General features: G+C 43.6%; 1 protein-coding gene across 2 annotated transcripts in view; it reads right to left on the bottom strand.

The window, feature by feature from the left end:
- Window positions 1-1680: 1680 nt before the first annotated feature.
- The window catches only part of SVEP1 (sushi, von Willebrand factor type A, EGF and pentraxin domain containing 1), a gene marked incomplete at its 3' end in the record, with an annotated part of 131103 nt that continues 119783 nt past the window's right edge, over window positions 1681-13000 (bottom strand). Inside the window, exons 48-50 of one of the 2 annotated variants that reach the window (XM_080371498.1) lie at window positions 9115-9210; window positions 6249-6342; window positions 1681-4201 (exon numbers count right to left, since the gene is read on the bottom strand). In XM_080371498.1, the coding sequence (XP_080227624.1) occupies window positions 4171-4201; window positions 6249-6342; window positions 9115-9210 (221 nt within the window). Of the gene's footprint in view, window positions 4202-6244; window positions 6343-9114; window positions 9211-13000 lie in introns of those variants that run through there. The other variant, XM_080371499.1, reaches the window with a different exon arrangement.

Here is a 13000-nt window from a genome sequence, read left to right as displayed (position 1 = left end):
AACTGGCCCATAAAATAGGAAGACTTGAAGTGACTTTCTTACAGTGAGACAGACTGCCACTGGCTGGGAGAGACTCAGTGTCCTATCCACTAGGCCATGTATGGTGCTTCATGTAGCACAAAGTGATCATGCTGGTCCATTCACGTGAGTAACATCCAGCAGGATGGACCAGCTTGCACCAAAGAACCGTATCAATCAGGTTGTGAAAAGAATCAGCTTTTATAGTGCTTTGAGCTCATCTAGGAGAGGTGGCAAGCACACAGACCTTGATATCGGCAGGCACTAGCAACACATCAGCCTAGAAAGCAAGTGTAATAGAAGTGCAGTCCTGGTTTTGGGAGAGGAGCTCGTTGTACATGGAATCGATATGTGAAGTGCTCTGTTTCATGTGCATGAGTGGAAATAACCTTGGAGAAAGAGATCAATAATGGTGCTGTATATTCCACCTGGCTTGCCTCTGGGTACTGTAATGCATTCTTCAGTGCTAGCATGCGTGGTCAGGGTATGTTCTCCCAGAAAAGCATCTGCAGTGCGGTAAAAGCAGCAGGGATCTTTTCTGCAGTGAAGATCCAAACTGCTCTAAGACAACCCTGAGATGCACAAACTGTTCTTGCACTGAGATACAAAACAGATCAAGTGCTCAAACTGTCCTCACAGTGAAAGGTAACTCCTCACAGTAACAACCACTGTCACACACTAACCCTGTCCAGCGATCAGCTGAGATCAGAGCTGACACTTGTACCTTTACCACTGTACTTCCAAGACCAAAGAGACTTAGATGTCAGCAGATTCCCTTCAGCTTTACAGCTTGTTCAGTTATCATGGCAACAAGGACAGGGCCAGGGAAAAAGCCCCATTCTTACCATGCTTTCTTTTAAATAAATCAGGGCTCTGTGTTTCTGCAGTCTACGCAACATCTGAGTCCACGTGCAAAGGCAGCCCAGATGTTTCCACTCAGGATTATTACCAGTATTTGCAGGACTGTAAATCTGAGATGTAAATTTGCATCTTTTCTATCACATGCACATCAAATTTCAGGGCTTCATTAACAGCACTGTCTGTAACCTCACATCATCTTTTGGGCTGGTGGCTTTTGGGGAGGCTTTGAGACACTGATAGCTGTTTGAACTTCGAAGTTACCTCTGTCTATCAAAACATTGAAAGGCTTACTAATGTTACCTTCAAAACTCCCATACCCTAAATATTTTGACTGCTGTGTCATATATGCTCCTTGTTTGGAGGAGTGGTGGCTGAGTTACAAAGTTTTCTTTCTGCAGTACTCCATTTCTCACCTCAATTGTCTTTGAATATAGGTGTCTCCATAGCTTTAAAAATTCTAGTATGGGTGCCGAATAAAACAAGCCGTATCTTCATCTGGTCTGAGCAGTGAGTGAAACAGGTTTTAATGTATCTGTTTATGTCAGTGGTGAATTTAGCCCTTATAGGTTTTAGAATATGCTCTAGCAGCAGAAAGGATTTGAAAAATTACGTGCTAACTGCATTCTTACCCGAAGATCAAACCTGGATGAATCCAGCACATCCTTTTAAGATTCCTGGCAATTATTTTGTCTTTTCCCTTGAGTGGAGTTCCCTTTCCCTAATACTCAGGCTTTGCCAGCAGGTCCTGAAGGGCAGGTCAAGATTTTTTGTTGCAAGAATGCAATGTTGCCTCTATATGGGTACTAAACAGGGTGCAACTTTATTTACAGTGTAAAGTGCATCACACAGAAGTTGTTTAAAACACACAACAAGCAGTGACATAAATGACAATACAGTACTGGGTAGGGAGGGGAGAGTGTTCCAGCAAGTATCAAAACATCATAAACAGCACTAATGTAACAGCCTCTAGTTTCAGCTACTCTGTCCTACCACCACATCTCCTTATGAAACATGTTGACTGGATTGATCCCGGGATTCCATGTACTAGTCACTAGTGTGAAGCTGGACTGCTAAAAGACATTCTGCAGCCCTGAAGTCTCCAAAAATGTCCTGCCAGCTCTAAGCACTGTCATCACCACTGGTGTTCTGCTCTGGAGATCACCAGGGCAGACTGAGGGCACACATCAGGGAAGCACACTGGAAAAGGGACCAAAACAAGAGAGTGACATACAAACAAAGATCTGCTTTTCTCACCCATGCACTCTTTCCTTTGAGAAGTCCTGTGTTGCTCACTGCTGTTAAGGCAGCAATGAGGTTAAGGAACAAAGTGCCTACAAATGGTGGTGACTACAGGTTGAAATGCAGACATTATTTAATGAACACTAACTTCAGTCAAAGCTGTAAACATTGATGGCTGTGGAGCTGGGAGACAAGAAGATTGTTGCTACGTGCTAGCAGAGTCCATTAGAAAAAGAAGGTTGTGGGAGCTGAAACAACCAGATTGTTGCAGCTCCCCCTGGGAAGGATTCTACATTCACATTAATCTGATCCCCTAATGACTCCTATTCTTTACCTATCTGTTTTTCTTTTAATTGGCTGAAAGTTCTTACTGACTCACAAATTTGGTTGTTTCTTTCTTCCGCATTTCTGGTCTTGGGCTAACAGCCATCAATTATGTGTCAGTGTTTACTAGTGCCCTGGTGTGGGCTCATTTTGGTGTCATCCCACTTTCCTGTGTCCAAGTTCATGCATTCATAAAAGAAAGGTAAACCTATAACGGGGGAGGAGTTGGGCAGGTTGTGCACACTCTTAATCTGGAGGGTAACTAAGCAGGAATGCTACAGAAGGTAAAATTTATTGCTCTTTCTTCCCAGTGCTGCCTGCAAGTCATGCTTTTCTGTTATTACTGGGAAAAATGGAGTTTCTGATCAATGACTCTTAGGTTCTCACTCTAACATCTTCTCTCATAGATCAGACTTTTTGCTCACTGACTATAATTACCAAACACTTGACCTCAAAAAATGTGTGTGACTTCCATCTTGTAATCCCACCATGCTGCTTAATTGTAGGTAAATCTTAGCATCTCAATTCATTAGTGCATGACTTAATGACAGCATTCAGGTGTGTGTTATCCTCAAACGCAATGGGATCAACGGTTTGAGAAAAGAGAAATCTGACAGCCTGTGTGCTCTCAGTGTTTCTCACTCAGCTAAGCATTTTTGCCTAAGCATGTACTCAAAAGAGGCCTTTTCCAGTTGTCTGAGGGGTCTGCATAAAACAAATACAACTTTCCTGTAAGCAAATAGCAAAGTTTCACCTGTAAACATAACTGGTGCCTTCTCTCTCCATCTTAGGGGCAGTCTAGTTTTGGGACTCAAACCCTATGTATCAAAAACATTCACCTAGCTGACAGCTGCTAGACATGTATTTCATAATTTACACAAGAAAAGGATGGTGGTGAGTCCCACAGCAAGTGGGAAGCACAAGTTTCAGTTGTCTGCCTGCTTCCCACTGCTGGATCCTGGATTATTCAGCTTTAGAGCTACACCTGAACTGCCCATAATCCAAAAAGCCTTGTGGGCTCAACTTTGTCCATCGTTCCCTAAATGACATGATGTTCTCTTATCTCTTTTACATTTTTGACTATTTTACCAATAAATCTCAGGTAAAATTCATTCTGATGCCTTCTATTAAGTCACTCACCAATGATGTTAACGTCACATAATATACATTACAGAATCTTCTTCTTATGCCCACCAGAACCTGTAGTTACAACATGGACTTTATCACATGTATTTCTAATTTACATCAACATGAGTTCAGAAACAGGCCCATTGCAAAGTTTAGCAGCTCTGTTAGCCTTGCTTAACTATTCTTTACTGTTGAGTTGCTGGACAGCAGTATGATCTGGCAGATGGTAACCAGAATTGCCACATTCTGTTTAATCACAGTTGGCAGTATAATATGGTTTAATTAGCTTACTACATGTAAGAAATGGGAGGGACTTCACTTTACACAACCACTTCCTCAGTGGACAGTAGAAATCTTAACGTTTGTATGTGTATGTTGCATGTGTAGCAGCATATATTTGATAATACTTTTGTAAATGAAAAATACAGAGGATTTCTTTAAAAATGAAAAGGTATAGTAAAAGTGTATCACAAAATAAAATACAAAACAAGGGAGCTGGGGGGGAGGTATGCAATGGATTTGATTTACAATGCATTAGATTCCAAGCCCTGGTGCCTAGGCTGAAGAAAGATATCTGAATGTAGAACTGCTGCTCTGATGTTAAAAGGGGTAGAATCCAGCCTTCCGTTTCCTGTGTAAAAAAACCCCAAAGAAAATAAAATCGTATTACTGAACATACCAAACAAGATCAACAGTGAGGCACAAGAGGATGGTGTCTGAAGTACACCAGGATTAGAGTGCAAAAGCTCAAGGCGGCCTATTGAGAAGGGAAGTGGGGGGGTGTTGGGAATAGAGATACCTTGCATTTAATGTAAATCATGACTCATCACAGGGTGGCTTGGAGCTAATCCTGTCCTAGATGCTGATAAAAGCTTTGGGCCCTTTCAGCTTCCCCTTATAAATTACACCTAGTTAACCTGCAACAGCAAATCTTTGCTATCATGGCACCTACTCCTGTCCTGGCTGTATTGTTTTTATTGTATTGTATATTATTGTATCCTCAGAATAGTATTGTACCCCATAAAGGCCCACCAGTGCTGAAGCCAGAGTTTAACAAAACACCAAACAGATCTCAGTGCTTGATTCTGTCCCCTGCCCTCCACCCTCCCAGTTCTGTGTGGAAAACTTCCTCTCAAACAGCTCCTGGATGGATGAGCTGCTGGACTGCAAGCCTGTAAGGTTAATGATCCACCTTCTTTCAGGCTTCACAGTGCTGCACAGAACTGTGGATTTGGACAAAGGAACCCCAAAACCAACATGAGTTCAGTTTGGTAACAGACTGAAACTTTACTTTGCCTCAGAGACAAACTCTGTTTCTGGCTGCTAAATCCACTGGATTTGGGCTTCTCTGCTTCATGTCCTAAATGGAAATACTACCAGACTTTAGATGTGTAGCTTGCAGTCTAAAGCAGGATACAGTTAGTACATTTAAGTTGCTTCAGTTAGGCATATATAATCACAGCTGACAAATGAAAACCATTCATTCTGGACAATGTAATTTCTCAAGCATCTTTTCTGCAGCTTTAAGATACACAGTGTATCAGAAAGACAGGGAAGAATGTCTGTCACTGCTTGTCCAGAAGGAAGACTAGAAAAAATGTACAATTTAACAGGCTTTGCCTGTATCCCAGAGAAAAACATTAATATTCAGCTGTTATTTATTTAACTCTCTAGGATAATGACCAATGCATTCAATAGGAGCCTATGTGAGTTGAGGTATAAATATTTTTATTAGCATGTGTTTCATGGCTTCATTAATATTTCATACACGGAGCAGGAGAACTTATGCTGTATATTTTGTTATTATGTCTGATTCCTGACCACAACAACATCATCACCATTCCACCTGCCTCCCCTCTTCAGGATTGTAAGTGGGTCTTAACGGCAGCATGAAATGAAACAGGTTTCCAGAGAAAAACTGAGTCCTGTTCAGACTGTCCCTGAAGCCAATCACCCAAACTTCACAAGCTAACTTCAAAAAACCAAAGCTACAATTAAAACTTATAAATGCTGCCTTGCATGTTGATGGGGCTCACTGATTTGAAAACGTAGTCCGCTATTTGCCGCATTGGACATGAATCAGCAAACCAAAACACAAGCACTGGTAACACTCTTCTAAAAGAGAGCACGTATGAACCAGATCTAAGACCAGTCCTTGGGGCTCTTGATACATGGACTGCACTGCCAGATGAACTGGGACTTGACTCAGAGGCACTGTGTTCAAATGATTACACCGCTCAACACTAGGTGTAAAATAGTAAAACTATTATTTATAACATCTGTGGCATGACCCTAATCTTAAACCTGGACCCACCTGAGGTACATGCAGTTCAGAAAGAACACTTGTACACAGTAGGCCACCCAAATTTCCTGAAGAACATTCTGTACTACACCACAACGAACACTGTCATTTGCATCATTAGAAATAAGGCTAAACCTTGCAGGTTTGCCTGTCTCCTTACATGTAAATGTACCATTTTCTGAGCTTTCTAGAAGTCTGGCAATCATTTTGCGGATAGTCTTTAAGGTCTTTCCAGGCTGTCCACAAATGACGAGCCATCCAACGACTACTGATTTATAGGATCTACATTTTTCTCCAAATGTGCAAAATTAATCGCACATTCTTCAGATTTAGTGTGATTCAGCCTAGCTATGGGACAGTGCTCAGCAACACTTACCTAGAGCAGTCATGTCCGGTCCATGATGGGGGACAATAGCACCGATTTGGTCGTATGCACTTCCCACCATTTAAGCAAGGCAGCTGGCAAACAGCTGCATAGAAATACACACACGTAAGAGATGCATTAATGAGCACACCCACAACAAGCTAAGGAACAAAGCACTGAAAATCCAGCCTGCACTATTCTGTTAAGAATGAACTACTCTCAAAACTACAATAATAAACATCAGCTGTCAGTCTGCCGTAAAAGACAGTTTGTTCTGGAAAGTGCAGCCTTAGAAGCACATCTCTGCTGTACGCCATTTGACCCTCTCTTCTGCTTTTGCCACCTGCTACAGTGTATAACCTGCATGAAACAGACAGTATATTATTTTATGTTGCCTTAAAAACTCTGTTCTTTCTGTCTCAAGTTGAAGCAAGTGGAGGAACTAGAAGAGCAGAGTCAGAAGACCAACAGGAGAGTAGGCCTTATTTCTAGGAAGAAAATGTGGGTGTTTATTTGAAAGGAATGTGATGGTTAAGCAGTGCCCAGGACAAGCAGACACCAGGCATGGTAAAACAGTACAGAAAGTGGCAGCATAAACAGAGAAAGTAAAGGTCAGAAAGCCATTTACAGGTCAATGGCAGGCAAGCAGTAAGACTTTACACAATGGCACCTGTATAGAGTCAAGGAAAGGAAGCACAGAACATCAGTACATTCCTGAAAGAAACTGGATAGCCGTAAGAGATGTTACTAGGTGGTACAGGACATGTGAACTAGAGAACAAACACTAGCCTGCCTGATAGGGTTGTGCCGTGCCAGCTGTGAAATGGCCACATCTGCACAGCCACATCCACACAGCCTAACCCAAGAATATCAAGTAACCAAACAAAAGTCAAACCTTCAAGTCTTCCTATCAATTTTGAGACTGGAAGACAAAGCATCATACAATTTACAGAACAGATTTAGAGATCACTTAGTGATGTCCTTCAAATGCAGACATTTGTATCACAGGAAAGCTGAAATACGTTAAGTCTTTTAAGCAGGTAATCCTATATCTAGAGAATGGACCTAAAGATACCAGTGAGGACAAATGCTGCGCAATATTTTTTGAAGGAATATCTATCAGGAAACACTAATTAAAATGGAATTACAGGAAACGGAACTGAACAACCACAGGAATGCGAAAGGATATGGAAATACACTACTCTGATTCCTCTGGGCCAAACATCAACAAACAATGGCAGGAGGTTATAGAGATGGACCATCCCTGTGACATTAAGTGCACCAAATTTGCTGTGTTGAAAATGACTTCTGATTCTGGAATGAAGCATGTGAATGAAACATCTTTAGCTCTTTCTTTATGCACATCATTATTCCTGTGAGACCAGTAGTTAATCCAAATATTTCTCATTTCACTTTGCTCTGTCATGGCAAAAGGTCAAACCCAGTAAGTAAAATGAGAACTGGTTTAATAGCTTCATAAGCAGTGGTTATGAGCTATTATGAACAGGCTTTGGCACAGATGCACTTGTTCACTAGAACTTTTTCTTTAGCAACTGAAAAGCATATCAGCCTGAACAGATTTGAATTGCTGGTCCAAAAGTGAAGAAGTCATTTATCCTCCTTTACTACCTATGCTGTTATAGTTGCAAAGTTTGTGAAATATGAGAAGAAATGATACACGTGCTAGGCAAGTGTCCCTTTAAAAGACAGCAGTTCTGAGTGGCACTGTTCATTCTGGAATTTCAATTTGCTGAAGGACAGTCGGGTTTGCAGTGTATCACATAGCTTAACACCCCGACTCACTATTCTTATCAGATGAACAAATAATATGAGCGTTCATTAACAAAAGCATGAAATCCTCCTCCAGTTCACCCAACCAGCCACTCCAAAGTCTTGCAGGAAGGCAAAACCGGGCTTTCACGTTAAGGTCCTGTCAACAATCAGTTAAGGTGCACCTGGACAATAAAAATACAGTGCAGAAACCATAAAACAATTTAAAAAAATATTTAATATGAAATTAGATAATGATGGAAAGACATTTCAATCATCACTCAATTACTATGAGTTTTACTGTCTATTTACAGAGGGACAAGCCTTTCAAAAATTGGTTAGTCTTGATGTGGAACCATATATCCCAAACTTGGGTTCAAATATTATCCCTAACTGCAAACCAGCCTCATCTGACACAAGCTGACTTGCCAGAACACAGGTCTGGAGCCTAGAATCACTCTCCTCACTGTTTTGGTGTGCTACATGCCCTTCAACCTTGGTTAGGTGCAAGCGAGAGATCTAGTAAAATGCAGAGCGTGTTGCGTTTGTTCAGAGAATGTAGATGATACCTGATGTAAGGTACCTACATACCATGTACACAGTACCTTACATGGGTACCATGTACCCATTAAACTCAGACATCTTTAAACAAATCCTTGCACTGCTCAGAACTCAAGCAGTAAGTGGGAAGCCCCCAAAGTAGACAGCTATGCGGTGAAAAACCTCTATAGTACCTGCAGCTTGTTTGTGAGTTGTGGTGATCTGCATGTGCTGAAGATGAAAAAAAAATTCAAACTCTTCTTGGAATGGACAATCTAGTTTTATTCTTCTGTTTGGAAATACTCTCCTCTCTGCTTTTTGCAGAGAGCACTCCTGTGAATGCTGTCTGTCCTTTCTGGGAGCAAACTCTTCCGAGGATTTGAAAGACTCATCAGGGACTACTTGGAAAATAGTCTGCAGCTGGGGACAGTAAATCCTCCAGGAATATTATTGCAGGCCTGGGTTTTCCTATGAGAAGCTTAGTAGTTCTACAGAGTCCTTAGTGAACTGTGCTAGGTATTGACAGCAGTCACAAAAAGTGAGAAAAAAATGCAGGTGAAAGTTTTACCTATATGGCAGCGTGATCCAGTCCATCCAGCGGGGCAGTCACACTTGTAAGGGGCCACACAGCGACCTCCATTGAGACATGGCAGAATGCATATCGCTAAGGGGAGAAGAGAACCAGTGAAAAGAATTACCTCCATGAAAGCAAAGAATAAAGTGTGCAAGAAAAGAACTTACATTTAATTAGAAACTCTACTGTCCCTTGACTGTTTGCATGCAGTATCAGCAGAGCTGAGTAGCATCTACCCACAAGGCACGAGCAACAAATACAACTGGCATAACTGCCAGAAACGAGAAGGAATGATGACAAACAAATGCACAGACTGGTGCCGTTGCTAGAGTCCTTCAGATGCCTGTAGGCTCTGTGCTCACTGGAAATGAGCAGGGCTGTTTGCTTGCTTCTCATGCATAATGCCCACAGACACTACCCACTTCTGTGATGGTGGCTAACAAACCCAGTTCATGCTTTAATTACAAAAAACTGGATTGTTTGTCGATTCCCTGGGGTCCCACAATGTAACATGCAAAACGTGTTCATCTATGCACTACCCATAGAAAAGCACTTGATCTGGGCCCATGAAAACATGCTGAGACAGGTGACACCATAAGCCTGCCATAGAAAGACAGCTTTGGTATAAGGCATTTTGGATGCAACAGATTGGCTGTGGCTGGAAACTCTGGGGAGCAAACAAAGCAGCTACCAAGCAGCTGATGGCCTTTGGACTGAGCACCAATCAAGCTATACTGCTTCTGTGAGCAGATCTACACACTTGTCCAACGTGCACAATTTCACGACTTAAGCACCTTTACAAAACTGCCACCTCTACTACCCTAACTGAATGAAGTACTACTTGTGTGAAGATGCTCTAAGAAGAGCAACAGTTGAGCTGGGTCTCAAATTTGGACCCCTAAGTAGCACTTCCAATGGAGTTTCATACTGGAAGGGTGGATGGGGGGCTGTGGGGGACTGGTGCAGGGGTTCTTCCTTTTCTACTGCATAGCAGAGGTCAAGCTGAGCAGGTACAGTCAGCCTGGATACGAAAAGAATAGCGGACTTCCACAGAGCTCACAGGACTAAGCCATATCAACAGTAATTGTCTATGTCATTAAACTAGTAATGCCTGTTTTTTAGAGTGGTCAGGCCTCTCTCAGGAAGATGAATCTATCTTGCTATCTGTGAAATGCACTGTGAACTACTAGGTGACCGAATTTTGTCAGAGCTGAGTGGTCTCAGTGTGGCCTGATCCTGACAGATCATAGGATGGTTTGGGTTAGAAATAGGATGGTTTGGGTTAGAAAAGACATCTCGTCCCAGCCCCTCTGCCACGGGCAGAGACACCTTCCGCAAGACCAGGCTCCTCAAAGACCCATCCAGCCTGGCCTTGAACATGTCCAGGGATGGAGCATGCACAGCTTCTCTGGGCAGCCTGTGCCAGTGTCTCACCACCCTCACAGTAAATAGTTTCTTCCCAATAACTAATCTAAATCTACCCTCTTTCAGCTTAAAACCATTCCCCCTTGTCCTATTACAAGCCCTTGTAAAAAGTCCCTCTCCAGTTTTCCTGTAGGCCCCCTTTAGGTATTGCAAGGCTGCTATAAGGTCTCCTCAGACCCTTCTCCAGGCTGAACAAGACCAGCTCTCTCAGCCTGTCTTCATAGGAGAGGTGCTCCAGCCCTCTGATCACCTTCATGGCCCTCCCTCCTCTGGACTCCCTCCAGCAGGTCCACGTCTTTCTTATGCCAAGGGCCCCAGAGCTGGACACAGAACTCCAGGTGGGGTCTCATGAGAGCAGAGTAGAAGGGGAGAATCACCTCCCTTGACCTGCTGGCCATGCTGCTTGTGATACAGCCCAGGAGACGGTTGGCTTTCTGGGCTGCAAACGCACATTGCTGGGTCATGTTGAGCTTCTTGTCCACCAGTACCCCCAGGTCCTCAGGGCTGCTCTCAATGCAGTCTCTGCTCAGCCTGTATTGATACTGAGGGTTGCCCCGAACCAGGTACAGGACCTCATACTTGGCTTTGCTGAACTTCATGATGTTCACACAGGCTCACCTCTCAAGCCTGTCAAGGTCCCTCTGGATGGCAACGCTTCCCTCCAGTGTGTCAACAGCACTACACAGCTTGGTGTTGTCAGCAAACCTGCTAAGGGTGCACTCCATCCCACTGTCCCTGTTGCTCACAAAGATGTTAAACAGCACTGGTCCCACTACAGACCTTTGAGGAACACCACTCATCACTGGTCTCCACTCGGACATTGAGCCATTGACCACAACTCTTTGAGTGCAACCATCCAGTGGTCCATCCATCAAATCCATGTTTCTCTAGTTTAGAGACAAGGATGTTGTACGGGACAGCATCAAATGCTTTGCATAAGTCTGGGTAGATGACATCAGTCACTCTTCCCTTATTCACCCATACTGTAATCCCATTGTAGAATGCCACCAGATTTGTCAGGCATGACTTGCCCTTAGTGAAGCCATGTTGGCTGTCACCAATCACCTCCTTATTTTCCATGTGCCTTAGCACAGTTTCCAGGAGGATCTGCTCCATGATCTTGCTGGGCACAGAGGTGAGACTGGCCTGTAGTTCCCTAGGTCTTCTCTTCTTCCCTTTTTAAAAATGGGGGCTGTGTTTCCCTGTTTGAAGTCAGTGGGAACTTCACTGGACTGCTACAACTTCTCAAATATGATGGATAGTGGCTTAGCCACTTCATCTGTCAGTTCCCTCAGGACATACAGATGCACCTCATCGGGACCCACGGACCGGTGTACCTTCGGGTTCCTTAAATGGTCTCAAACCTCACCTTGTCCTACAGTGGGTGGTTCTTCATTCTCCCAGTCCCTGCCTTTGCCTTCTGCAACTCGGGACAGTGTGGCTGAAGAGCTTGCTGGTGAAGACCAAGGCAAAAAAGTTGTTCAGTACCTCAGCCTCCTCCACATCCTGGGTAACCAGGTCTCTTGTTTCCTTCTGGAGAGGACCCATGTTTTCCTTAGTTTTCCTTTTATCACCAGCGTACCTGTGGGAGCTTTTCTTGTTGCCCTTGATATCCCTGGCCAGATTTAATTCTATCAGGACTTTAGCTTTCCTAACCTGATCCCTGGCTGCTTGGACACTTTCTCTCTATTCTTCCCAGGCTACCTGTCCTTGCTTCCACCCCCCGTAAGCTTCCTCTTTGTGTTTGACTTTGTTCAGGAGCTCCTTGTTCATCCATGCAGGCCTCCTGGTGTTTTTGCCCGACTCCCTCTTTGCTGGGGTGCATCGCTGCTGGGCTTAGAGAAATCTGAGTATTAACCAGATTTCTTGGGCCCCTCTTTGCTCCAGGGCTCTATCCTATGGGCCCTTTACCAAGCAGATCCCTGAAGAGGCCAAGGTTTGCTCTCCTGAAGTCCAGGGTTGCAAACTTGCTGTGTGCCCTCCTCACTGCCCTAAAGATTTTGAACTCCACCATTACATGGTCACTGCAGCCAAGGCTGCCCTTGAGCTTCGCATTCCCCACCAGCCCCTCCTTGGTGGTGAGAACAAGGTCCAAGATCGCACCTCTCCTCGTTGGCTCCTCTATCACTTGCAGAAGGAACACTTGGATCTGTGCTCAATGCTAGGACTCAAAAATCCCTTTGACTTCCACAACAGGTCCTCAACTTCAAATATTAAACTTATCTTTTCTGTTCACTGGTGCACCTTGTTTGACAAATAATGCTGGAAAACTGAGGCGGCACTAACCAGTTGTGGGAATCCTTTTCCTCTCTCCTCAATACCTATGCTAAAGTGAAAAAAAAAAAAAAAAAAAAAAGAGAGAGCTAGGGCCTGTATCCGCAGGAAGAGTGATCTGGCTTGTCAGCTGTCTGTTCACTTTCCTCATACAGGAAAACAGGGTCTGAAATGGGCTGAC

The sequence above is a fragment of the Falco punctatus genome (genome assembly GCF_963210335.1).
Source record: "Falco punctatus genome assembly, chromosome: Z".
Classification (NCBI taxonomy): Eukaryota; Metazoa; Chordata; class Aves; order Falconiformes; family Falconidae; genus Falco; species Falco punctatus.
The sequence above is the reverse complement of the archived record's forward strand: the minus strand, read 5'-3'. Positions and strand labels throughout refer to the sequence as shown.